This window comes from Sceloporus undulatus, chromosome 3, assembly GCF_019175285.1.
Source record: "Sceloporus undulatus isolate JIND9_A2432 ecotype Alabama chromosome 3, SceUnd_v1.1, whole genome shotgun sequence".
Taxonomy (NCBI): domain Eukaryota; kingdom Metazoa; phylum Chordata; class Lepidosauria; order Squamata; family Phrynosomatidae; genus Sceloporus; species Sceloporus undulatus.
The window spans coordinates 44,772,403-44,798,373 of NC_056524.1; the positions used below are offsets into that span (position 1 = coordinate 44,772,403).

Consider the following 25,971-nt stretch of genomic DNA (forward strand, 5'->3'; position numbering starts at 1 on the left):
GCACCTTTCATTGAAAACATGCTGGAGCTGGTATACCAATCTTACTGATCTCAACAAGCCAATCAAAGAAAAAGACCAGTGATTTTGAATGAGAAGAGATATTTAACTATACATATTATTTGGTGTATATATTATCTGGTGCATATTTGGTTGTATATGTAAATATATAAAGTCATTATGACTGCATACAGACTAAATATAGAGCAATTATTTACTTGTTCTGTTTTGCCTTCAGTTACACTCTCTGATAGTTCTTCTGACAAAGGTAGTTCTGAAACTTGTTCTGATTCTTTCTTCATGAGAAGATGGCTTTTCCCAGTCTGGAAATATTTTTTTGGCTCTTTTGCTTCAGCAGTACCTTCTTCATCACTAGAAACGACAACTGAAACATAGCAACACCAGAGATGTTATTTGGCATAATTTAGTGAAATAATGTCATTTATTTTTTGTCTATTTATCTGTTTTCTAAAAAAAGAAAGAAAAGGAGGGGAGATACATACTTGGCTCAGCAGATTCTATTGTCTCCTTATGTCTTTCAGGTTCATTTAATGGCTCTTCTGGAGGCAGACTTATATTCAATTTCTTCTTTCTAGGAGAGGTGGTGAGTGGTGACACTTCCTTGTCTTTTCTGATGACAGAATGCTGACTTCTGCAGGGAGAAGAGTTTGAGAAGTTTTCCTTTGGACAGTTGACAAGAGTGTCCTGATTAATGGTGGTGAATTTTTCAGTACTATCCAACTCCACAGGGTGGGGATTATCTTCCTGCTGAAAGCTGTTCATATGATTCTTATTTAAGTCCATGCAGACAGATGATTGGATTGACTCTCTTCTTTCTTCTTTCTATAAAACAAACAAAAAAACAAAAATATTGTTTACAAAAAGCATGATAATTTTATTGCTTAGTTATTATTTCCTCACACACTGGGAATTATTAACAAGATTTAAACAATACCCACTGCCCTTAGTCAGCTATGTGAAATACGAGTGACAACCATAGGAAGCCCTCACTCAAGTTTGGAGGGGAGATACTGAGACTTCTTAGCCCCAGTAATAGAGTCGGGGTTTGGGGGTCTCCAAAATAGCTGGCCCTCTTTTAATACAACTCAATACTTCCTCCTGCTACATCTGCTATTTTTGTGCAGTACACCATCGGAGAATCATAGTGTTGGAAGAGAGTTCAAGGACCATCAAGTCCAACTTCCTGGCATGCAGAAATACACAATCAAAGCATCCCTGACATAGCCATCCTGCCTCCATAGCCATCTGATCTAGCTATGAGAAAGACTGAAGCTGCAACAGATCTATGAAGCACAGTGGCCTCCAAATTTCACCACTAACTTGATGGCATCATCACACACATACCCCAGATCTTCGAGATCCAAGGGAAGTCTAGCCAAGGCTGAAAATTACTGCAAGTGCCAACAGCCTTAGCCAGCACATCTGCTGGTAAGGAATAGTGTGTATTGCAGTCTAGCATAATCTAAAGAATTACACGATTCCACCCTGGTTTCTGTCCTTTCATATCTTTCTTTTGGAGTCAGAGACATTTCACATGGATCCTCAAATAGATATCCCCTTTTTGGCATCTCAAGTTTTGTCACAATCAGATTTGCAGAGCTTCCCCATGGACACATCTGTTTTAATCAGGCCATGCTCTCAACTGATGGTGCTGCAGGTGCATGGCCGGCTTCCTAGTTGTAATGTTTCATTTATGGCCTGCCTACTTGCACCTTTTCCTCCTCCTGTGCAAAAGCATGAGAGCTAGGTACATGTGTTTTATAGGAGGCTGGCAAATATATGTAGGGGTCAGAGAAGGTAAGAAGAACACAGGTAAACTGTCAAGTCCATGCATGTGCATCTGTATTTCCTCACACACTGATATTTATTAATAAGCTTTAAACAATACACATTGCTTTCAGTAAGCTACATGAAATACAACTGACAAGTGCAGAAAGGCCTCACTTAAGTAGGGAGGGAAAACATTGAGACCTCTTTGTCAGGATATAACAGAGCCACACTGAAGTATCCTGGAAGGTGTTCTCAGCCCTCAGCAGAAGAAGCAGCATGGCTGTCTTCCAGATGGATGGACTGCAGGTCACCGGGAGCTATCCAGCCTCCACCAGGCTTCTAGATGATTAACAACAGACAAGCAGAGCTCCCAAAAGTGCTTATCTTTTATTTACAAGTGAGCAAACTGCAAACCAATTATCCAAGCGACTTTTACTATCTGATAACAAACTAACAAACACTCCTCTTACAACCCACAAGCCCACTCACGGAAGCTTCTGAGCTTATATAGACCAAATGCTATGAGGTCCTAAAACCCAGCCTCTTCCATTCATGGCTGGTTCATGTTTCCTGTGCCACTCTGAAAACTGTCCCCATATCTAGGCAGACACATGTTTACCTTACTGGCTTCCTGCACTCTGGCAGTGAATGACCTTGTACACTCTGTTGCCATGCTGCACAGCTGAAGTTGATCTGCTTCTTCTCTGGCTGCTAAATGCTCATGGCTACCACACATCTAAACATTTCTGTCAGCTATTAACCCCTGACACTTATCTTTGGTATACATAGTGTGTGTCACTCTTGCAATAGCCACTTGTTCTGGCACATTCACTTTTGATTCTTTATCTTGTCCACTGCTGGAATGTAAACCATTATCTATTACAAGTTCTGAACACATCATAATGTGAGGCCTGAAGAAAAAAGAACCCATACCCCCATCTTAATATATGCTGATTGTGTACATAAATTAAATAAAAACATGAAAAAGTTACTTACACTTGGCAGTGGAAATTTTTGTGGTGAATATGCATTCTGCTGATTTGGAAAAGTACTGCCCCTTCTTTTTCTGCTCTCACTATTTTGAAAGGTTGCTTCCCTCAGACAAGGACTTTTGGGATCTCTTCTTCCTTTCACTGGCCAATCTCCTTTATTTTTTATACTACAGTCTTCATTTAAAAAACAACAACAATGCAATAGTTACAACATTAAACAGAACATTAAATATAGGCACACAGTTTACTGCTTTAGATCCAGGACTTCCAGAATAAAACTACATTAAAAGGGACAAAACACTGCAGTCCTATACACATTACTGAAGAGATAAATCTCAGTGAATCACAGAAATATAGTTTCCCAGTAGATAAGAGCCCCACATCTTGTAGTTTGATTTATGCTCCTCCCACTCACTCTAGACAGGCAGGAAAGAAAAAAAGAGACCTTCTGGTGATCCCATGTGAGTGGAGCTAACACCAGAAGGCCAGTCTTGTCCAGTCTATCACTCCAGTAGGGCGTGTTTGCTGTTGCCCTGCAACCTCTTCGCTCACAGGGGGTCCTAGAACCAAGTCCAAGGGTCCACTGTATTTACACATGGCTATCCTGTCACCTCTTAACCTTCTCTTCTTCAGACTAAACATACCCAGCTCCCTAAGCCGCTTCTCAAAGGGCATGGTTTCCAGACCTTTCAACATTTTGATCACCTTCCTTTGGAAACAATCCAGCTAATCAACATCCTTCTTGAATTGTAGTGCACAGAACTGGACACAATATTCCATGTGAGGTCTGATAGAAGCAGAATAAAGTGGATCTATTTCTTCACTCAATGTAGACACTATACTCCTACTGATGCAGCCTAAAATTGCATTGGCTTTTCTAGATGGAGTATTAGACTAACTCATACGTTCTCTCTGCAGTTCACTAAGACTCCTAGATCACTTTCACATGCCCTGCTGCTAAGCCAGGTGTCATCCATCCTATATCTGTGTATTTGATTTTTACTGCCCAAGTGCAGTACCTACATTTCTAATCTGTTAAATCATTTTGAATTCTGATCCTGTTCTCTGGGGTATTAGCTACCTCTCCCAATTTAGTATCATCTGCAGATTCAATTAGCATGCCCCTTATTCCATCATCTAAGTCATTGATCAAGATACTGAAGAACACTGAGCCCAGGACAAAACCCTTTGACACACCACTAGTCACTTCTCTCCAGGTTGAGGAGCCATTGGTGATGTTAGAGTCCTGGTTGTATTCTACCAGATATATGGTTTATGGGGATGATGGGGGTTGGGATGCTTTGCTAGGGCAGTTTAGTTAGAGCATGTAGGAGCTGAGCGGTACCAGGTGGGTCTCATCTTAGTGGCCTTGGAGATCTCTCTCGCAGGCTTGGTCAGTCTCAGCTAAGACGCTGAATGATGTGGAATTGCTGATTCTGCAGCTATCAATAAAGTTCTGTTTATTCTACATGAAGCTGACTGGTTGATTGTCTGGGATTCTGGCCCCTCATTCTGACAGGTGAGCACCTTTTGGATTCAGTTGGCCAACCGATTACAAATCCACTTAACAGATGCATTCTCTAGCCCACATTTTACTAGCTTGTTTGCAAGAATATCATGGGGGACCTTGTCAAAGACCTTCCCGAAATTAAGATATGATACATCCACAGGATTCCCTTCATCTACCAAGCTTGGAACTTTATTTTAAAAAGATAAAATTAGTCTAGCATGAATAATTTTTGAGAAACTCATGTTGACTTTTTGTGCTCACAGCATTCCTTTCTAAGTTCTCACAGAATGTCTATGTTATGATCTGCTCTACAATCTTTCCTGGTACAGTATTGATGTCAGGTTGACAGGACAGTAATTGTATGGGTCCTCTTTTTTCCCCCTTTGAAGATTGGAACATTTGTTCTCCCCCAGTCTGCCAGGACCTCTTCTATTGTCCAGGCATTCTCAGATTATTGGCAGTGGTTCTGAGATTACTTCTACCAGTTCTTGTAATATCCTTGGATGTGCTTCATTTGGCCCTGGAGACTTGAATTCATTTAGAGAAGCCAGATATTCCTGTACTACCTCTGCCTTTTCTGTGCTGCATTTCCCTTACTGCATCATCTCCTTCATTTTTCCTAGGCTGAGCACTGTTCTCCTTTTTCAAGAAGACTGAAGCGAAGGTGTCGAGTAGTTCTGCCTTTTCTCTGTCTCCTATTAGCATCTGGCATCTTCTCCATGCAGCAGCCATATCATTTCCTTGTTTTTCCTTTTGCTATAGACATAACAAAAACAAACAAACAAACCAAAAACCCCTTTCTGTTGTTTTTAATCTCTTTAGCAAGCATGACCTTGTTCTCAGCTTTAGCTTGTCTGACTTTCTCCCTACATGAGCTGGCTATTTGTCTGAATTCTTTTTTGGTGATTTCCCCCTTTTCATTTCTTGTACATATTATTTTTAAATCTTAGCTCAGTTTAAAATTCTTTAGACACCCAACCTGGTTTCTTTAGGCACATCCCACTTTTCCTCCTCATTTGAACTGTTTGAAATTGTGCCTTTAACATTTCATTTTTAAGAAACTCCCATCCATCATCAACATCTTTCTCTTTAGTATTGCTCACTATGGAATTACACCCATTATTTCCCTAAACTGACTGAAATCAGCTCTCATAAACTTTAGCCTCAATAGTGAAGCTGTATTTCTATCTTTATCTATTATACACTATCTTTTGAATCCTGTGCATGCCCTTCCAAACCTGAAGTCTGCAAGACTCTAAGAGCCCTTTGAATGCCTCGGTTTGAAATAATCTATACCCTTCTTTATCTTCCTCCTCCACATCCAAAGAGGAACATTCCTCATTACTGTCTTCAATTATCATTACTTCATCTGAGCATCCTGTGTTTAGATCTACTTCCTCCTCACTCTCTGAATGTGCATCTTGTATATGCTTTGATATATTTAACACTTTCAAAGTGCCCTCCTTAAGAGGTATCCACTTCTTTAAATTTTGACTGGACATATTTATCCTTTTTTTCGTGTAGCAGCGCCATGCAATTTGGTTGCTGCGGCGCTGCTACCCAGCAATGAGAGACGGCTCCCAGCCACCTCTTCCTGGCACTCTGTACCGCGCCATAATGTACCAAATAATTTCTTGATAACAAACCTTCTAGCACCACATCACATCTTCTTAAAGAGAGCAAAGCATTATTACTTTCTGCATCTTTTGATTGGTTTTGGTCATTTGGCTTTCTCCGATATCTTCCATACCTGAGTGGTTAAACAACAAAATGTAAATACCCCCTGTATTTCAAGAATAATAGTTTTTACAGATATTGCTTAATGCTACAAACTACAACTGGACTCATAACTTTCCAAATGCTCACTCAAATTTAAGTTAATTCATCCCCCCCCCGCCTTAAGAAATCTCACCAAGACTCACTTCTTGCCAAAACTAAATTTTATCAAGTCAAATTTGTAACAATTTGGAGTATAATTAGGAATTCAACCCCTTCCATCCTCTGTTCTACAAAGATGGGATGAAAAGATGACTGGAGATATGGCTTCTGCTTTTCCTTATGTTAGGTAGTATTTACACAGACACATGGGCTGTAACCCTAGTTACAAGTGAGTTACTAATGACTAAGTACCACTGGACACATTTCCATTTCCATTTAGGCCTCATTCTCATTGTGTTTGGGTTGTACCTCTATAAAAAATGGAGAACTCACATGTCTAAAGCCTCCTTCATTTAAAAATATTATTTTCAAAGAAAAACAGAAGGACCAAAACCCAATGTTACTTCTTAGCTTGCAACCTTTCCATATGCAGGAAATAATCTTTGAAGTAAATTCTGTTATTAATTTAAAACAGAGTAGACCCACTGAATCAATGGAAATTTGGTGATGCAACACTTTTTGACCAGCAATCTGGATCTGATTTAGGCCTTTCAATGAATAAGCATTCTTTCACATGCATCAGTATGCATGTGTTCATTATGAAGCTGTACACCTAAGATACACATCTACTAATTCAGAGATAAACAGACTTAAAATTATGACCAATATGCAATGTTTAAAAAGTACACAGCATTGTATGCATGTGTGCTGATAATGGCCAGTATTTCAGTAGGTGACAGTTGTCTTTCTTCCCCTGTTACAGTCCTAAAGAAAATCCATGCTGTGTAACTGCTAATTTAACTGAGATCCGAAACACATTACAGAAATAATCCAGTTTGAGACCATTTTAACTGCCCTGGGTCAGTGCTAGGAAATTCTGGGAATTATAGTTTTGTGAGACATTTAGCCTTCTCCATGAAAGAGTTCTGGTGCCACAATAAACTAGAATACCCAGGATTCCCTAGCACCAGGACAGTTAAAGCGGTCTCAAACTGGATTATTTCTACAGTGTGTTTTGCATCTGAGATGAAATTCCTGTTTGCATTACATAATAGTTTGTAACTTAGAAAGGAATGTGAACATGTAACAGTTACGTGAAATAACAGTTTCAAGCGGCAACTACACATATGTGGCTGACATCCTTTACTCTCGTGGCTCATTTTTAGGTAAAAATTGTACACATTGTGTTCTGCTACACAAAAGGGCTGTACCTTGCTAGGTTATATGGGAGATGACCAAGAATCAGTCACAGACATGGTCACCCAAGTTTTTGTGGCATATCCAAAGCTATGTCTTCATGCAAATACTTAGTTCTGAATGATATGTCATTATTCTCACATCAATAATAATGCCACCAAAGTTAGTATCTACAAAGTACTTTCTTCATCAGTGTAAATTATAATTCTGCTCCAAAATGTAAATACATCAGCTGTGATGCAGTTAAATGTAATTTCTTACACATGGCAAATGTCAGATGCACACTTTTTCCCCAGCATCAGACTGAACTCTGCATTCTTCTGAATGTTCAAATATGACAATACTCAAATAGGGAGAATAATTAGCTTTTGGAGAGAAAGAAGCACAATACTCCCTTTAAAATGTATTTGTTAGTATCCTTCTTCTTTCTTTCTTTTTATTCATTTTTTATTTTTATTTATCCAGTCCCAAGAAAGGAAATTTTATTCTTGAGTTTAGTGTCAGTGGTTTCTCAGTACAGAAACCCCTCAAAAATAATCCACTAAATTTCATATGTTTACATGGAGGTTCACCACAAAGAGCAGCATCTTCATTTGCTTCCAGTTTTGAAGCAGTGCAATGCAGGAGGACAAAAGGATGAACAGAGAGCTAACTTACTATTCAGCCCTAATAAACAAGCCTTTGTATGGTTAGGATAAGCAGAACTCATTAAACACATTATTACAGTTTTACTTCTTTGTTATTTCTTTTCTGTCAGCCAGAAAAAAAATTACAAATTTTGCAAGTGTGTTAAACAGAAAGTTATTCTTCAATTAATTAAAACATTACAGCTAGGAATTTTTGCACATATTCTCTGAAAATTTTACTCTGTGAAAAGTTTTGATTCTCCAAATAACTATTTATTTTCTTTCAGACACTATATTATTAAACATGAATCAGGATGCCTCATTTTCTGAGTATTTTATAAAGAAGGAAATAACAACAACAACAACAACAACAATAATAATAATAATAATAATAATATTTACTTATACCCCGCTCTGTCAGAGCGGCTTACAAATTGTTAATTGGACATTTCCCTGCCCTCAGGCTTACAATCCTAAGTATTTATTTATTTTATTTAATTACTATTATTTCATTAGAATTTTTTATTTTGAATATGGCTAAATCACTGTATCACCATAGTTATTAAATCAAATTACTGGGGACTAATGGCCCATCCAATTGCAGTCCAACAACAAAACTACATCAATGTTATATTACACCATAAGCAGCACTGCTGGAAAGCACCTGACACAATTCTTCAAGCCTTAGCCTGATGTCCACTACTGACCTTCCTTCTTTTCTATTTACTTTTCCCAGTCTATTATTGTTTTTGACATGTGATGAGAAATGTGAGAAATTTCAAAATAACAAACTCCTATTTCAAAGCAATTCACAGATTCCCTTCTTAATTTTAATTTTAAATTAAAATTGTGACTTACAAACGTAAGAACATAAAGATCCATGCTGGATCAGACAAAAGTCCTATATAGACAGTCCAAAATTCTGTTCACACACAAACTTGCCTATGGAAAGCACACCAGCAAGACATTAGTGCAGCTGCATGGCCAGCAACTGGTGTAGACAAGAACACTATTTCCAAATACTAACAATTCCTGCCCCTAACCTGCATAAAGTTATTTAGTCCCTATTCAAAACCATCCAAGTTGTCAACCATTATAGCATTCTTTGGCAATAAAGTCTAAAGTTTAACTACAGGCTGCCCCAAATAGTGCCTTTTATCAGCTTTATTTACTTAGAAGTATTTATATCAATATCCAAAAATATCCCAAAATTTTGAAGTGGCAAACATAACTGAACAATACATAATACACAAATACCCAATACTCAGATTAAGAGCCAGAACAGACCAGCAAGTTAAGTCACCTTCGGGCAACTTGGGAGCACAGCGTTTACACACTACATGCTCCCAAGCTGCTTAGAAGCAGCCCAGAAACTGCCTGGCCACTTAAACAGGGGCGGCTTCATGATACTCCAGCGGCGCAGCATTTACATGTTGCCAGAGCATCATGAAGCCAGCTCATGACTGCAGCGCAGGCACAAAGCCAACTTTCTGCAGCTTTTTTTTTTTTTTTGCAGCTTCAAGACGGATTGGAGCCACGCTGTGTGGCTGCCACATCCTCAATCCGCCTTCGGAAGGGGCGGCTTCAAGGCATCTCTTCCACTGGTCTATTTTGGCCCTAACACCAGTGTTGCCAACAAGCCTTGACTATATTCCCCAGAATGTTTTAGCAAAATCCAATTTCCCCAATATTTATTATTATTATTCAGTCAAAATCCCTGGAAAGAAATTAATTAAATTCCTCAGATTCCGGGGAATTCCCCAGAAATTGGCAACACTGCCTAACACATACTCTTTATGTAGTCCAAGAAATAGTTATTAGTTTGCACTGTTTTGAACATAGTGTTTTGAACATAGACCACAATCTTAGAATAGCTGGAACATCAAACATAGTGAAGCAGAAGTGCCACTACAGTAGGTATCTATAATCCAGAATATAATAAATGCCTGGGCCTCAACAGCATATGGCATTACCAGGAGATTCTCTCCAAATGATCCTCAAGACAAAAGGGAGAAAAGATTCATACGTTACAGCTTAACTGGTTGACTTTATGGAATGTATTAAATTATACATAATTTAGAGAAAGAAGACAGGGAGAAACTTCACATACACACACGTCTCCTTTCTCTAAATGAGGCCTGCACAATTTAGCAGCAGGCAGGGACCAAATTAAAATAGGTTGATCTCTTTGGGCTGCAAATAGGTGACACCTGGTGCAGAGGGTGGGGCTTCCGGGGGTGGGACTTCCAGGGCCCAGGGAAGAGCTGTGCCACCCCAGCAAGGTCCAAGGAAGAGCCCTATTCCCCCGGCAAAGTCCGGGGAAGAGCCCCACCCCTGCACAGCTGTGCCACCTTGGCAAGATCCGGGGAAGACCCATTTCGACCTGACAAGGTCCAAGAAAGAGCCCTGTGCCCCCGGCAAGGTCCAGAGAAGAGCCCTACCCCCGCACAGCCGTGCCACCCTGGCAAGGTCAGGGGAAGAGCCTTGCCCTTAGCAAAGTCTAGGAAAGAGCTGTGTCAACCCGGCAAGGTCTGGGAAAGAGCCCTGTCCCAAAAGGACAGAAGTGCTCCACCTGCCTCCCGCCCACTCCAGAGAAGCCCCCAGTCGCCAGTTAGGCCACTTTGCCTGCTAGGTCACCCTGCCAAAAGCGGTGGGAAAAGTGGTGGGCTTTCTACCTCCCCACCACCGGAACCCAGGCCTTGCTAGGCTGCTCCACCAAAAAGTTGGTGGGGTCCCCAACACCACCACCACCCCACACCCCAGTAAAGCCATTGGGGCCCAGGCCTCCAGCCAGGCCTAGCTGCTCACTAGGGTGAACTGCAGAGGCAGCTGCAGGCTCTCCAACCCCATCCCCCATCATGAGGAGGAAATAACTTTTTAATCAACTAGAGCTACTGCTTACTGATACAGTCCACCCTCATTATCTGTGGACTTGCCATCCATGGATGGAAAGCCTTCAGTGAAGCGATGAAGGAGGAGGAGGAAGAGGCAGAGCACGGGAGGAGGAGGAGGAGGAAGTTGCAGTGGCAGAGGAGGCAGCTGCCAGTCGCCCACTACCAGCGAGAACCAAGGCGGAGGGAGGGAAGGAGGACAATTGGTTGGACAGACAAGGTGAGTTCTGTTGTCCCCAATGGTGGTGCGTCATTTGGGACAATGCAGACTTGAACATCCATAAATTTGGTATCCTCAGAGGGGTCCAGAACGGATCCCCCACAGATATCGAGGGCCAACTGTAGTAGCTATTGGGATATCTTTATTAAAAAACAAAAATGAAAATATTATGAGAACAAAACCCCACAAAATATCTCCCCAAAATCTCCCAATTATGTTTTGTCAGACCTTCATAAAAAAGCAAAACAATATTTAAATATCCTCCATCATGACACTGTAAAACAAATATGCATCTTCTTTCTTTAATATTTAAAGCAGGCCATGTTCACTGTTTCCTTTATAGCTATTTTGAAGCCTCCTTTTAAAAGCATAGTCCTTACCAGATAGCTTACATAAAATACAAATATAAAATAAAATACATTAGAAACAAGAAAATTAAAACATCATAGGCATGTGGAACAACAAAAACTGGCCAATTAATTCAAAATCAATTCATTAACAGCAGCAGAGATTTCAGTAAAGAAATAATAACAACAGTCTATCTTGGGCATGGCTTGATAATTTTAAACAGTAGCTTTAGGAAACCTCACTGAAAAGAAATTTTACAAAAGTCACTTTCTGTGTACAAACTGGCAGACAGGCTTTACAGATCTTTAGTGTAACAGATCTAGCATGTCACAACAAATGTTATATTCCAGCATCTGAATTCATAATACAGTATCACTTCTTGATATGCTTAAATATAATTTTTTTGTATAAGGCTCTATGTGTATATGCATAGTTTGAGGGCTTCTCATTTATTCATGGGAAGACACATCTCTTATTTGGAAAGACTAACCTTTCAAAAGAGTATAGATAAAAAATAATAAGTTGGAATATTGAATATGTCCAGCTTCCTCAAAATACTTTCCATGTGTTTTGTCCCACAGCAATCACTCCAATAGGAATGAATGAAAATATGCTGAAAGAGGTGATAAAGGAGTCCGTATACATGCTGACAGATATAAATAAAGCCAAAGTTATTTTAAATTTCAATGATTTCAGTTACAGAGTTAAGAATGCACATTTTTGCCAGTTGAAATCACTTAAATCTAAATGCATTTCATTATGATTGGACTGTGCTTTGTGATTATTAGTTCAAAAACTATTCCTGTATACACTGGTTTTAATCAGGTCATATTTTAATGATAAGAATCAAAAATAATGTAAATATTGTGTTGAATGACATACCTTTTAGATAAAATACGCCTTTGTTGAGAGCTTATTTTTTGACATGATTCTAGAGTGGCAATAGGTGAGGAAGCCTGTTCATCTGATTGCAGCTTGTTAGCATCAGCTAGATTAGCATCAGTTAAAAGGTGCCTTTGCATGTATTGTCTTCCTGTTTTCGTCCTCAGAACATTCGTCAAGATAACTTTGGGTTGCCTGCCATACATATAATAATTAATATTCTGAAACCCATCAAAAGAATGCTTGGTTGAATGATTATATCATAATTGTTTAAGGAATCTCAAATTTTAATAAGAGTAACTACCAAGAAGCTTAAAACCATGAATGAAAACAGATGGTGACAAGTAAGTAAAATGTCCCAACGGACAGATGAAGATCAGATCAACTTGAAGTGTTACTCTTGGTTTTAAGTTGCCTTTGCCATCTTAGCTGTTCACTTTTCATTTCATGTAATGAACAACTTCAGCATGCATAAAAATCACGTAGTAAATAAACTAAGAAAATGAACTCTGAAAAGCTGAGAAGTATCTTCAAACAAAGCAGATCTCTAACTTATGTATACAAAATGAGTAAGAAAATCCCAACCACATTTTTGTCATCAGTTTAAGAGATCACTGATTGGTATTTTTGTGGATGTTAATTATATTGAAGACAATTATACTGGAGAAAAATATGAAGTAGCATATTCAGAAAGTATCTTGTTTATAACTGCAAGGCTATTTCTAAATGGCTGTGTATCCAACTTTGAATAAAGGACTAAAACAGATAAAATAGAAGGTACTGGTTGATATGTCAAACACAGTCTTCCCATTGTGATAGTTCAGTTTATTTGTTTTTAAATTTTAGTGTCCATGGCTACAATCTATTGGCTTCTCAGGGCCAAACACTGAAATGTAGCTGTATCTGACAAAGCGAAGGAAAGCAAGAATTATCAGGTGGGTGCTGCTTAAGAGTTACTCTGCATATAAAATATTCTCATGATAGATTTGCACGTATGACATATTATCCAGGAATGAATGCTTTTCCATCATCTTCTGAACTACACTCCACTGAACTACAGATGAAAGAGAATTCTAATCTTAAGCTATTATTTCCCCTGAAAAAGGCTGGTAGCATTTGCTATTATTATCTTGATTACAGTATGTTCTTCTTTACTTCCACATGGAGCTAACTTAGAGACTCCCAGGGAGGCCTGGCTCACAATTTAAATGACACTGTTGTAGATGATGATCTATGTCTGTAGATTATACTCTGTGTTCACTTTGATGTGGATGAAAAACTGTCTTTGTGATTTTAATACAAAGAGAAATTGTCCTCCAGTAATTCTCTACGTAATTTTGGGGAATCCTTGGCAGGATGCTTAGATGCCCTGAAGACAACTCATTCTCCTTGTCACTCCCCTCACTGGTCCTGGCCATTTGCTTGCTCTAATTCTTTGGCTCTAATCTGCATCAGCACTCAAAAGGAGAGGTGAGGCAAGCAGAAACGACTGCTCCATCTTCTTGCTACTGCTCCTTTACTTGGAGAGGGTAGGTAATACGTAAGGAAGAAGAGCAGCAGGGTTGGGATATTCTGGAGCAGACAAATACCAAAGCAACATCAGCTTCTGGTACCAGGCCAGTGATTCATCATTCTCCATAGGTCTTATCAACCAATAAGTTTTATTCATTCTCTGCGCTCTAGCAGTCTATGTCCTAGATATCAAAGGGCATTTTCTATGCAAAATACAGTGTTCTGTTCAGCTCCATGCAGAAAGTCCCATGGGAAAGGCAAGAGGTTCACAAACGAATGGGTAAGTTGCTATTGGTAACACTAATTATGTCTTCTTTGCAAAGAGGAGAACGGAATAAATAGTCCAAAAAGGATGTTAGAAAGGAGACAAAAAACTGAAGTGTTTCCTTTCCTAGGATGCAGACGTAGTTTAACAAAATAATAAGAGCTCACCAGCAGTTAGGAAGCACCTAACTTGAAGACTCACAAGAGATGCGAATGGACAAATTCTTTCTCAGACTAAACAACTGAAAAAGATGTTACAAGGATGCCTCATAACACTGTACTGAAAGTGAGAAATGGCCAATGGCAACAGTGTAACATGGAATACCTATTTATGTAAAATGATAACATGCAATTTCTTTAAATTATATTTAGGCAAAGTTGTATTATGTCTGAAACAGTCAGACTTAACAAAACATACCTTTTAGATATAAAAAGGCTTTCGTGAAGAGGACTTAATATTTGCCATATCTCTACAGTGTCAACAGACGATGAGGTTTGTTGATCTGATTGCAACTTGACACCGTGAGATAAATTAGCATCAGTTATAAGCTGTGTCTTTGTGTATTTTCTTCCTACTTCCGTCTTCAGGATATTCGTCAAGATAACTTTGGGTTGCCTGCCATACATATAATAATAATGATGATAAATAATGAAGTCTAATTAAGATACATGAATGCAATGAAGCTTCCTATAAAAATCCCAATGTTATATTTTCATTTTAGGTTACCTCTGTCAAGAACACACAGTGTATCTTACTATACTGATAAAAGTTACATTTCTTCTACACTTAATATTTCTACATGTTCTTGAGAGAGCTTTGTTAACTTTATATTGAGCATTTGGTCACTTCAATGGTCTTCAAAATGGTACTTATGAATTATGCCTGAAAGGTTTATCAAGTCTAGTTTGGGAGATATCTGCATTGTGTCATGTCCATATTGGATGTCTTATATGAAAAAATTATGAACAGTCATGTAGGAAATGTAGAAGGGATAAACTAAGACTATGTGACGTACAAAACCCATATGTCACAGAAGAATCCAGAGGAATTCAAAGAATTCAGAAATTAAACGAGGATCATCTAGTCCAAAATCCCAGCCAGAAGTGCCAAGGGCATAGTTTCTTCTTCTGGGTCCAGTTCAGCTCACACCAAGAGAATTTGAGTATTCCTCCTTTCTGAGATGGCCATGAGAGTCTAATATCAGTATTGAACTGGTGTTCTTCCAGCAATTTTAAAACTGTAACCCAATGATTATAGTCCTGACCAAACTCATGTCTTCATATCCACAACAGAAATAAATGCTATACAGAAATGCAATGAGGCTTCCCTACAGATAATCATGCCTTTATTACAATCATAACATATAAACAGAACTCCATCAGATTCAGATCTGTACACAGAATCCTGCCACAGGCTAACTGTGACAAAATTTGTACATTTGTTTAAGTATGTTTCATAAATATGAAAGTGTTTGTGCTGTCTATTTTGATATATGCAGCATATAAAGAAGGTTCTGAGTCCTGCAAATTCACTTGTTTCTCTCACTGCTAAATATGTACTTTTTAAAAACCCAACCTTCTCAATTTATCTTCCACAGAAAATTAAAACAGACTCTTAGCTTCTAGAAACTCTTCTCAGGCAAATCTAACTCAGTGCCCAGAACGATACACAGACTTGCTCATTTCACATTTAAATACTCAACATCTGTTTAACTCTTGGTAACAGAATCAATCAGAACGATACTGTACCAATTAGATTATACTGCATCATATGTATCATATGCCTCATATTAAATTAACATAAAATGAGAAAATAATCTAATGCAATCAGTATATTTGTACAGATGCACTCTTTAGTGTTTATAACCAAACTATACAAAGAGTCGCCAGCTCCAACATAATCACTTTTGTCACACTATATGTCACTCCAGATTTAATACCAGAATGTGATGACATTCCACCAAAAAAGCAGAACTTGAGGAAACACAGCATATTCCCAAAGGATCCCTGTTAAATATAGGTTCTCTTTCCATCACCTGTTGGACTTCATAATAATGGTACTTCACTAGCCTAGTCATTTATGTCTCACAAAGTGACATACAGACATTATTCAACATTTTAAATAAAAGCATCATTTAAATAAGAATTAACTTAAAATATAACTGCATTTACCCTGTGGAGCTGCAGAAGCATACATATATATATTTTTAAAGGGCTACATTCACAAACAACACTCCAACACTACGTAGTGCCATATTCATGAGCTAGAACAAATCTGAGTAAAATTTGGGCTTATGTTCTTCCCCGATGCCTCTATGGCAGGGGGATGACTTTTTGTCAATATTTAGCTTTAGTTTCCCCCAATATCAGTTTGTCATTGTGTACAAAACAGAAATTATGATAACAAAAACAAATGCTGGTCAGTTTCTAAACAATCCAGCTCCAAAGGCTGGTTTCTCAGGTGGGCCTATTTTAACAAAGTGTTACAAACCATGAACCTAGGACCTATTGTAATATCACAAATATGCTTAGCATGAGGCACACAAACCACTGTATACCACTGACCATGATGTTATCCTGGGATAACACTACCAGAAATTAAAAGGAAAAAAAAGAGAGTGAGTGAAAATGGTCTACAGAAGACATTTTTAAAAAAATTAGAGATAGCCCATAATATCACAGTGGTGACTGTGATATGGTTTGCTTGGTGAAACTGGCAGCACTTACATTATGGTGATAGATATGGAAGACAAAATCCACCTTACCTTTTGAGGGCAGAAAACAACATAGAAGATGGAAGCTTCTGCATCCAGAACTGTGTGAATGCAGTTAGTGAGAAGATAGCTGCCCTTGCTGATGATAGCAGCCTTCACCCACCTAACACCTAACACCTGCCATATACTTGTATGCCACTAATAGCAGCACCCCCACTTCTACTTTAACACAGCACTGAAATGTAATGGTAAAATTCTCCTCCTACTTTTGTGCCACTGGCAGTTTCACCAAGCAAACACAGAACACAGGACTGAATTAGCATTCAGTCACCCCAACTATCCCTCTGAAGTGGACAAATAACAAACCGATTTTATTAACAGAAAAACAAGAACGCTATATTGTATTAAAGTCATGTGGCAGGATCAGTCATCTGCTTCTGACACATATTAAATTTGCTTGGATTAAATACTACAATACTGAATAATCACATTATTGTCATACTGAGGCCCTATTTAATCCATTGCCATGTAATCTGCTATTGTATTTACAAGTAAGAATACAAATTAGGCTGTAGTTTGTGTACATATGAAATGCATGTATAAACATGCTTAAGGTTTCAGATATATAACAAGCACTCTGAAGTTTATATTATTTATATTATTATTTATATTCAACTCTGCATGAAGCATTACAAATACAGCTTTCAGTTAATATTTATGTTAGTATCAGACTACTATTGTAACAATGCTCCATTTTGTCTAACAAAAGTCTGTACTTATTTACATCTGAGGACACGTCGTGACTCAAGTACAAACAAGAAAGCACTTCCAGTGGATTATTCACTAGTCCAATAAAATATACCACCTAGATCGTATGCAACACTGGCAGAAAAGAAATTCTCACAAGTATTTTTTGTCATATCTGGAGAAAAGGAAGGCAGTGCCAGCAGCAGTTCATGCAGAAAGCATGAATTAGTTCCACTACACCCCTTACCGCTTCACTAAAACCAGGAAACATTTACATAAAGAGGTATGGGAAACCTCTATATGTTAGCAAAGAAAATGTTCAATCCCTTACAGCAATGGGAGCTGGACAAATGTTGTAACCACATATGAGCCAAGCCTGTAATTTTCTGTACTGTCTGTAATCTTCTGGACACACTACCAGATTTACTTCTTTGAACTAGCTGGGACAGAACTCAGATGAACTAATTTTATCTGTAGTACAGTATATACATTTATATTTTACTGGTTTTTCTACTTGGCCTTAAAGCTGTCAGAGCCCACTTCAAGAATTATAAAATCAGAAATCTATAACCTCTACAAATTAGTATTTTGCTTTCCAGAAGTCCCTTGATTATTATTACCATATATACTTGGTGTATAACTCAACCTCATATATAAATCAAGGGCAGATTTCAGACTCAAAATTATGGATTTTGATATGACCCATAGATAAGTTGAGGATAAAATTTAGGGACATGTAAAAGGGTAAAAAGAGAAGGGGGTTAAAATCCAGTTTGCCTAACAAAATAAACAAAACAAAAAAATCTCAGAACTTGAGGTTGAAGGGAAAGACATCGCTGCTGCTGCTGCTGCCACCTCTGCTCCCAAAGATGGAATCCAGGTTGCCTCTGTCATAGGCAATGCAGAGCTATGCTGAGGTGGCAGGGGAAAAGAGTATGTGGGGAGGGGGAGATATAAGACTGTGTTGGGAGCCTGGTGAGTAGCTGCTCCCCTCCTCAAGGAGAGGGGAGTTCACACTCCTATCCAATAAGGGTGAATTGCAGGTAGGTAATCTAAGGCAGTGCCCAAACTGCAACCCAGACCCCATTTATTTATTGCCAAGTTCCATGTCCCTCTGGCTTTCTAGTAAGAATCTCTGGCACATTCTGTGCTATGGCAACAGCATGTGTGCCCACAGAGAATGCCCTGAGTGCCACCTCTGCCACGCATGCCTTAGGTTTGCCACCACTGATCTAAGGGGCTGAGCTGGCCAAAACCACAAACAGGTAGCAGGAGTGAGGAGGAAGAGACCTATTTTAGTCCCAAGCTCATGCTTGGTTGGCTGCAGCTGCTGCCCAGTTCCAGAGATGTGGGCTCCAGCTGTGACTCAGTGCAAAAGCAACCACAGAGGAGGTAAGCTGGGAGGAGGGCAAAGAGGGAAGACAAGGGGGCATTCTGAACATGTTCAAAAGCATCCTCTAGTCATTCTACTGTCCCAGGCCTGAGCCTCAGAAACAAGGCTGGTTCCAAGGTCTGTGTGTGTCCAATCCACTTCTCAAAAGGAAAAGGTTTCTCATGAGCAGTGGAGCTCACCATGCTATCTCAAGCACAGTCTGCCCCCTGCCTCTTCCTGTCAATTAACTCGTGGATGAGTTGACCCAGGTTTTTAGCATCAATGTTTTGACTAAAATTTCTCGGATTATTCACAAGTATATAGGGTAAAATCAAATAAGTTGTAAACCTCACTCTTATACATACATACCTGGAAATACTACTAAATTCAATGGGGCTTACATCTGGGTAAGCATGTACACGATTGTACTGCATTATTTAATTTATTCAGGAATTTATGTGGCAGTAAGTACCACTCGATTCCCAATGGGAGCCCCATTGGATAATGCAACACACAGATGTTGTACAGAAGTAGAAACAATCCATTGGGGGGCGCTCTTTTTTTCTTGATGACTCAACTTATTTCAGGTATCTTAGAAGAGACTTGCTTTAAGAAACAAGAGTAATTCCTAAGATAGGAGTACAAGAAATAACAAGGGGGGGGGGGGGAGGAATCATATTTTTAAATGTCTTTGAGTGAAGGATTAAAATTCTTTGCTTCTATATTCCATGTATGGTATATAAACAATAAGTAACTATGGGCTGAAGCAGAAGGCCTAGAAGGAGTGCTCTCCAGCCCCAATCGCGCTGGGACTGTGGTGATCACACAGCCCACTTCCAAAGTGGGCTGCTGTAGTAGTCCTAAATGGGCTGCCGGCAGGAGCAGATGTAATCTGTTCCTTTTTGGGCCAGCTCTTGTCCTGTAAGTGTAGCCTTGGAGCGGCTTCTGGACACTTTGAGGGCATGCATCATCTGAAATCCATGCCTTCAAAGTGGCCAGAAGCTGCTACTTGGGCCTGTCTGTTTCAAGCCTAAATAAGTAAGTAAATATACCGTTTCTAAGTCTGCTTCCAAACAGAAACATCTTATTAACTGATAAAACATTCCAAATCAAGGAAAGAAAGAAATTAACAGTGTAGTCATATTTCATAAGCTTGTCATGGCCAAAATACTGCAATATGGCCTTGCTTTATGGAACACAACCACTTACCCATATCTAGATTCTTCATCACTGAAACAATATTTCTCTGAGTGTCTTTTCCTTTTCCAGTTTGGGAAACTGGATCTTCTTGATCTTGATGTCCACTGAAATATTTGGGTACAGAAGAAATATTAAGTAAATGAAAAAAACAGCAGAAGAAAATAATGGAAAACTGCAGAAAGAATTATGCCTTAAAATTGTAAATACAGTGGGCCTTCCTTATCTGCTGATTTGCCATCCACAGATTTTAGCATCCCCAATGGCGGATTTTTTCCCCAATGGCGGTACGCACAGCCTCCTTCCCTCCTCTCTCCCTCCTTCCCTCCCTTCCCCTCTCCCTACTGCTTCCCTCCCTCCCCCTCCTCCTTCCTTGGAACTCCATTGGCCAGAGGGAGCCGGTGCTAGGACAGGGGCTCTGAGACTCAAGACTCAGCCCCGTCTGACTGGACAGCAGACTCCACACACAAAGCCAAGCTGGGGCAGAAGTCTCAGAGGAAGCAAGGAAGGAAGGAGGGAGGGAGGGAGGGAGGGAGGGAGGGAGACTCCAGTCCCATTGTCTCTAATGGCGGCACGGCCACATGGCCGTGCTGCCATTAGGGATAATGGGACTTGAGCATCCAAGGATTTGGACATCTCCAGGGGGGTCCGGAATGGATCCCCCATGGATACCAAGGGCCCACTGTAAAAATAAAAATATGAAACATTCACTATTCAGTTTATTCAAACAATAAAACACTCCAGTGTCACAATATATAAACTGTGACATCAAAGTTAATGGAAATATTTCCTTGTTTTTTTAACAGTAGAACACATCTATCAGTTTTGGTGTTCCTCAATTTATCACTTTTTCAGTTTTAAAGTAACTTCATCCTGTTTCTTTGATTTTTTAAAAAGTTTGCATGAAAATCTGTAATATTTTTATGAATATTTCTTCTAATATATGCTTTTTATGTAATTTCTCTTAAATCACATTTTTTTCTTAGTGATATTCTCTAGTGTGCCATTTTAGTATGTATTCATTACCATAAGCATGTGGTATATGTTTTCTTCTAATGCATGATTTTATATGGTAAATGCATTGTTTTTATTAAACTGTTTTAACTGCTTTTTATCATTTTAAGTGTTTAAATGTTGTGAATAGCTTGATTCTATTTTAATGCTGATTTTTGTATATTTTTAGCTATCTTGTACTTATTTTAAATTGTAACCAATCTTGACTGGAAAACTGCACTGCAAAATGCAAAAAAGAGTATTAGTTCATTTTCAATACTTGTTTGGAAGGAAAAAATTAGGTAGATTTCAATTAAAATGAATTTTTTTCCCAAGACCCCCTACTAAACAGAAAGCAAATTTGCTTTTCTGCAGTTCAGTGATTGGGAATGTTTTTAACAGTATGAATGACACATTCATGTTTAATTTCATACTAAACAGAATCACTTATTTTAACACTCTACAGCAGGGGTAGGCAACCTGCGGCCCGTGGGCCGGATGTGGCCTGGCGAGGCCTTGGGACCGGCCCCAGCCTGGTCCCGCCGCTGATTGCCGCTGGGGCCTTTGGCGTCTCGCGCGAGGGGCATGGTGGGGCAATTGTCTATAGAAGCCTCAGAAACATGCATTTATCTTAACATTTTTTTAAAAATCAGCAAATTTTTTTGCGTGTCCTCTATTTTTTATTTTAAAAGTGCCCTCCAATTGGAAATTTTGTCCTACATTTGTCCCAGTTTATTTATTTATTTAATTTTTTAAAATTATTTAATTATTTATTTTTTTGGCTTTGGCCCCCCCCCAGTTGTCTGAGGGACAGCAACCCGGCCCCTGGCTCAAAAGGGTTGCCTACCCCTGCTCTACAGTAACATAGAATTCAGTTTTATCCAAGTGAATTTGCCACTTGCTTCAAGCTGCCCATGACAAAGCCAGACTGGGGCCCTGGCAACCGCACACAGCGCCCCCAATCTGCCTTTTGCCATCCTAAAAAGCAGCTTTTCAACCCCACCACGGCAGGAGCACTCAGAAGCTGGCCCCTGTGTAAACAGCCGGGCGGCTTGAAGCCAGCTTCTGGACGTCTTGGGAGCGCACCCAAGTCAGCTGGAAACTGGCTTTTTATGCTGGTTTGTTCCAGCCCATTGTCTGTCTAGCTTCTTCATTGTTCTAAATGCCAATGCTCTGTTAGGACTGATCATGTCAACTGCGCCTATGACCATTCCATAAACCACAGTTTCAAGAGGATTCCCTGGCTGAAAAATCTGTCAAAACATTTATAAATCTTTCAGAATCCCTCAGTCACAAAGACCAATTTTGGGCTTCCATTTCTACAAGCACTGTATGTCCCAAGTGCCTCCAAACACTATTAGAGAGGAGTATGTCTATGAGATTGCATAGTGAAGTGGCTTAAGTTTGGATTACGTCTCTGAGACCAGGGTTTGAATACTTGCTCAGCCACAGAAACCCACTAGGCAAGTTACCAAGGGGCAACTGTCTTGTGAACAAATCTTGCCAAGAAAACCCTGTAATAGGTTCACTTTAGGGTTCCCATAGGCCAGAAATGACTTGATAACAAATACCTGTGACAGAAAACAAACGTTTGTGAGAGTGTTTTTCTAAACCTCCTCCTTTAGCCACAGATCATTTTCAACTTAACTAGGATGAAATCAAGTGTCACAAGCTCAAGGAACTACAGCCAAAATTATGGAAGAAAACTACAAATTATACCAGTTTCTTCCTTCTTCATCTTTTTAATGTATTTTTTGTCAAGGTATGAATCACTTACTTTCAGAAAGTTTTATAACATTTTCAATAATTATAGAATATTTAATGAAAAGAAATATGTTCCATTCTTATCCAAAGACAGTTCTACTTTGTGAGAGCGCAATTGACAATAAATAACTGCTATTACCCCTTGCAATGGGTGATCCCACTGATGACCATCTGAGAGTCTTGACAATGGGGACTGAACGTAGACATCATCTGACTTTGTGTCTCCTACCTTCTTTGGTATTCGATACTGAAACAAGACACAACATTCACAATGCTTATCCATACAGGAAACGATACCCCCCCATCAGACTCTAACGTAAAAAAAGCAAGTTAGGATGCATTATTCTGTTACTTTAAATAACACTAGCACAGTTTCTTAACAGTCATTATTAATAAAGCCAATCTTCCCTAGATATAGAATTTTAACTTGCTAACTGCATCTTGTACTATAGTTTGCCTTTGCAATTACAAGCATGCATGTATCGTTTCTAAGAACATTGCATACATTTTTAAATGTACTTCTATAAATTGTTTTATCCTAAGTGACTGTTCATTAGGAAAGCTGAAGAATACTATGAGCCAAAATGCCAAAATAATGGACGTACATCAAGGGCCACTTACATTTTGTAGAAATAAAGATGATTTTTTCTCACATCCTTCCATAATTTCTGCTGCATACGAAAGACAGAAAACAACAGTATTTCACACTTTGCTATAATGAAGCACTTTGGAAAGCAACTAATTAAGAGTCACAGGACCTTATTAGAGAAAATATATTCCCCAGCTCTTAAAGGTATGCACATCCCTTGTGAATAAAAACACTTCTTGGATAACTGCTTTTCTATACAGAGATCCAAGAAAACAGCCGATCATAATATTGTCAAAACACAAGGATACACTCACTGAATCCTTCGTTATCCGGTTGATAAATCAAATGCTCTGATGGTGAAACCTTTAGCACTTTTGCTCCCTGTCATCCCTCTTATACCTTCCATATCATCAGAAAATGAGATCCTGATGGGTTTCCAGCCCTCTAAAGCTTGTTTTGGGGCTTTAAATCACCTCTGCACTGCAACCCACTTTCATCAATGGGAGTCCATTCCTGGATCCTGCCTTTATTTTTGTTATTTTATGGAGACTGATCAGAAGTCTGGAAACCCGCTGGGCAAGTCACACTCTCTCAGCCCCTGAAATGACTTGTAGGCACACAAGGACAGCAATAACATCACACAGGAGCAAGTCACATTCTCTCAGCCCCAGAGGATGGCAATGGTAAACTCCTTCTGAAGAAACCTGCCAAGAAAACCCCATGACAGGGTCACCTTAGGGTCACCATAACTCAGAAATGACTTGTAGGCACACAAGGACAGCAATAACATCACAGAGAAGCAAGTCACATTCTCTCAGCCCGAGAGGAAGGCCATAACAAATCCCTCTCAAGAAACTTGCCAGGAAAACCCCATGATAGGGTTGCCATAACTCAGAAATGACTTGAAGGCGCACAACATCCTGGGGTTTTCTTAGCAAGATTTGTTCAGAGAAGTTGTGGCCACTGCCTTCCTCAGAGGCTGAGAGAGTGTGACTTTTACCCCTGAGTGTTGTTGTCCTTGTCCTTGTGGGCCTTCAAGTCATTCCCGACTTATGGCAACCCTATGGCAAAACTTACCATGAGGTATTCTTGGCAAGCTTTCTGCAGAGTGGTTGTCATGGCCATGCTCTGGGGCTGAGAGAATGTGACTTGCCCCTGTGCGATGCTGTTGTTGTTGCCTTCAAGTCCTTTTCAATTTTCAGTGAACCTACCATAAGGTTTTCTTGGCAAGCCTTCTTCAGCCACCCTCTGGGGCTGAGAGAGTGTGACGCAACTAAGATCAATCAGGGTTTTTATGCTCAGGCGCAGATTCGAACCCTATTCTCTCCAAAGTTGTTGTTGCTCGACACTAATGTCTAGATTATCGCACCACACTCTTATAATGCTGCTGCGATTCCCCTTTAACTGCTCTGGCTGCCTCCCGCTGCATTCTGGGACCTGCAGTCTAAGGAGGAGGCATTTAGAATCCTCAGCCAGAGAGCCCTTAGGCCTCACTGAACTACAAGCCCCAGAATGCAACGGGAGGCAAAAGTGCAAGAGCAGCACTATAAGAGCGTGGTGTGTAAACATGCGCTGGGTGTATAAAAGGAGCGCAGACCTCTTCAGGAGAGCGTTGGACCCAGCGGGATTTGCTCCAGAGGCCACGGGCGTCAAGGTAGGTTTCCCAAGGGGAACCTCCCACAGTTGAGGGTACGGACCCCGCCCGCCCCTCTCTTCACACAATAGCGCCCAGAGAAGTTAAGGAGGAGCCGCTGTTGCTCTGCTTCGCAGCAGGAACCACATCCGACTCCGGGAGGAAGCGAATGCGCCCGCCCAGGTCTCAGAGAAAGGCAAAGCAGGCCCTTCTAAGGCAAGTGGCGCACTCCTACAGAGAGCCCCCCCCCCACCGAACGCGCGCGCACTCGCTCGCTCTCTCTCGCGCTCACCTTCGCCGGTTACCTGGGCAGCTCGAGGCCGCCTCCTCGCGCCCACCACAACGGCCCTCGCTCCAGGCTCCCGGATGGCCGCCTCCCTGACTCCTGCCCAGTGCGCAGCCACGCCACGCCCCTTCCGGCGTGGGCCCCGCCCCTCAGCCCCCCCCCCTCCCCACAAACAGTTGAGCCATCCTTTGCTAGCAATTCACCATTTACAAACAATTAAACTACCTTTACCAAAACAACAAACCAAAACACAACACTAACCTATGATAGTAGAGAGAGAGAGAGAGAGCCTAAGGTCCCCCTAAACACACTGCAAAAACAGACTGCTTTGAGTGCCCTGGCTCAATGCTAGGGAATTCTGGGAACTGTAGTTTTGTCAGCCTTTTCTGCCAGAATGCTCTGGTGCCACAAGACTACAGTTCCCAGGATTCCCTTATACTGAGCCAGGGCAGTTATTTCTCCAGTGTGGATACAGTCTAAGATCCAAATAATCCAGTTTGAGGCTGCTTTAGCTGCCCTGCCTCAGTATAAGCCTTCTATTTCTTCAGTTTGATGGTAGAAACCTTGG

The 25,971-nt window shown here is 40.1% G+C and overlaps 1 protein-coding gene across 15 annotated transcripts in view; it reads right to left on the reverse strand.

The window, feature by feature from the left end:
* Positions 1–25,518, reverse strand: part of SENP7 (SUMO specific peptidase 7) — a 47,382-nt gene extending 21,864 nt beyond the window's left edge. For 2 of the 15 annotated variants that reach the window (XM_042457774.1, XM_042457770.1), the window contains exons 1-10: positions 25,410–25,518; positions 23,517–23,566; positions 23,035–23,142; positions 20,151–20,245; positions 14,527–14,724; positions 12,333–12,527; positions 5,937–6,040; positions 2,785–2,954; positions 501–840; positions 216–382 (exon numbers count right to left, since the gene is read on the reverse strand). In XM_042457774.1, coding sequence (XP_042313708.1) covers positions 216–382; positions 501–840; positions 2,785–2,954; positions 5,937–6,040; positions 12,333–12,527; positions 14,527–14,724; positions 20,151–20,245; positions 23,035–23,142; positions 23,517–23,558 — 1,419 coding nt within the window. In that variant the 5' untranslated portion in view covers positions 23,559–23,566; positions 25,410–25,518. The other 13 variants (XM_042457773.1, XM_042457772.1, XM_042457771.1 and 10 more) reach the window with 13 other exon arrangements.
* Positions 25,519–25,971: the final 453 nt, after the last annotated feature.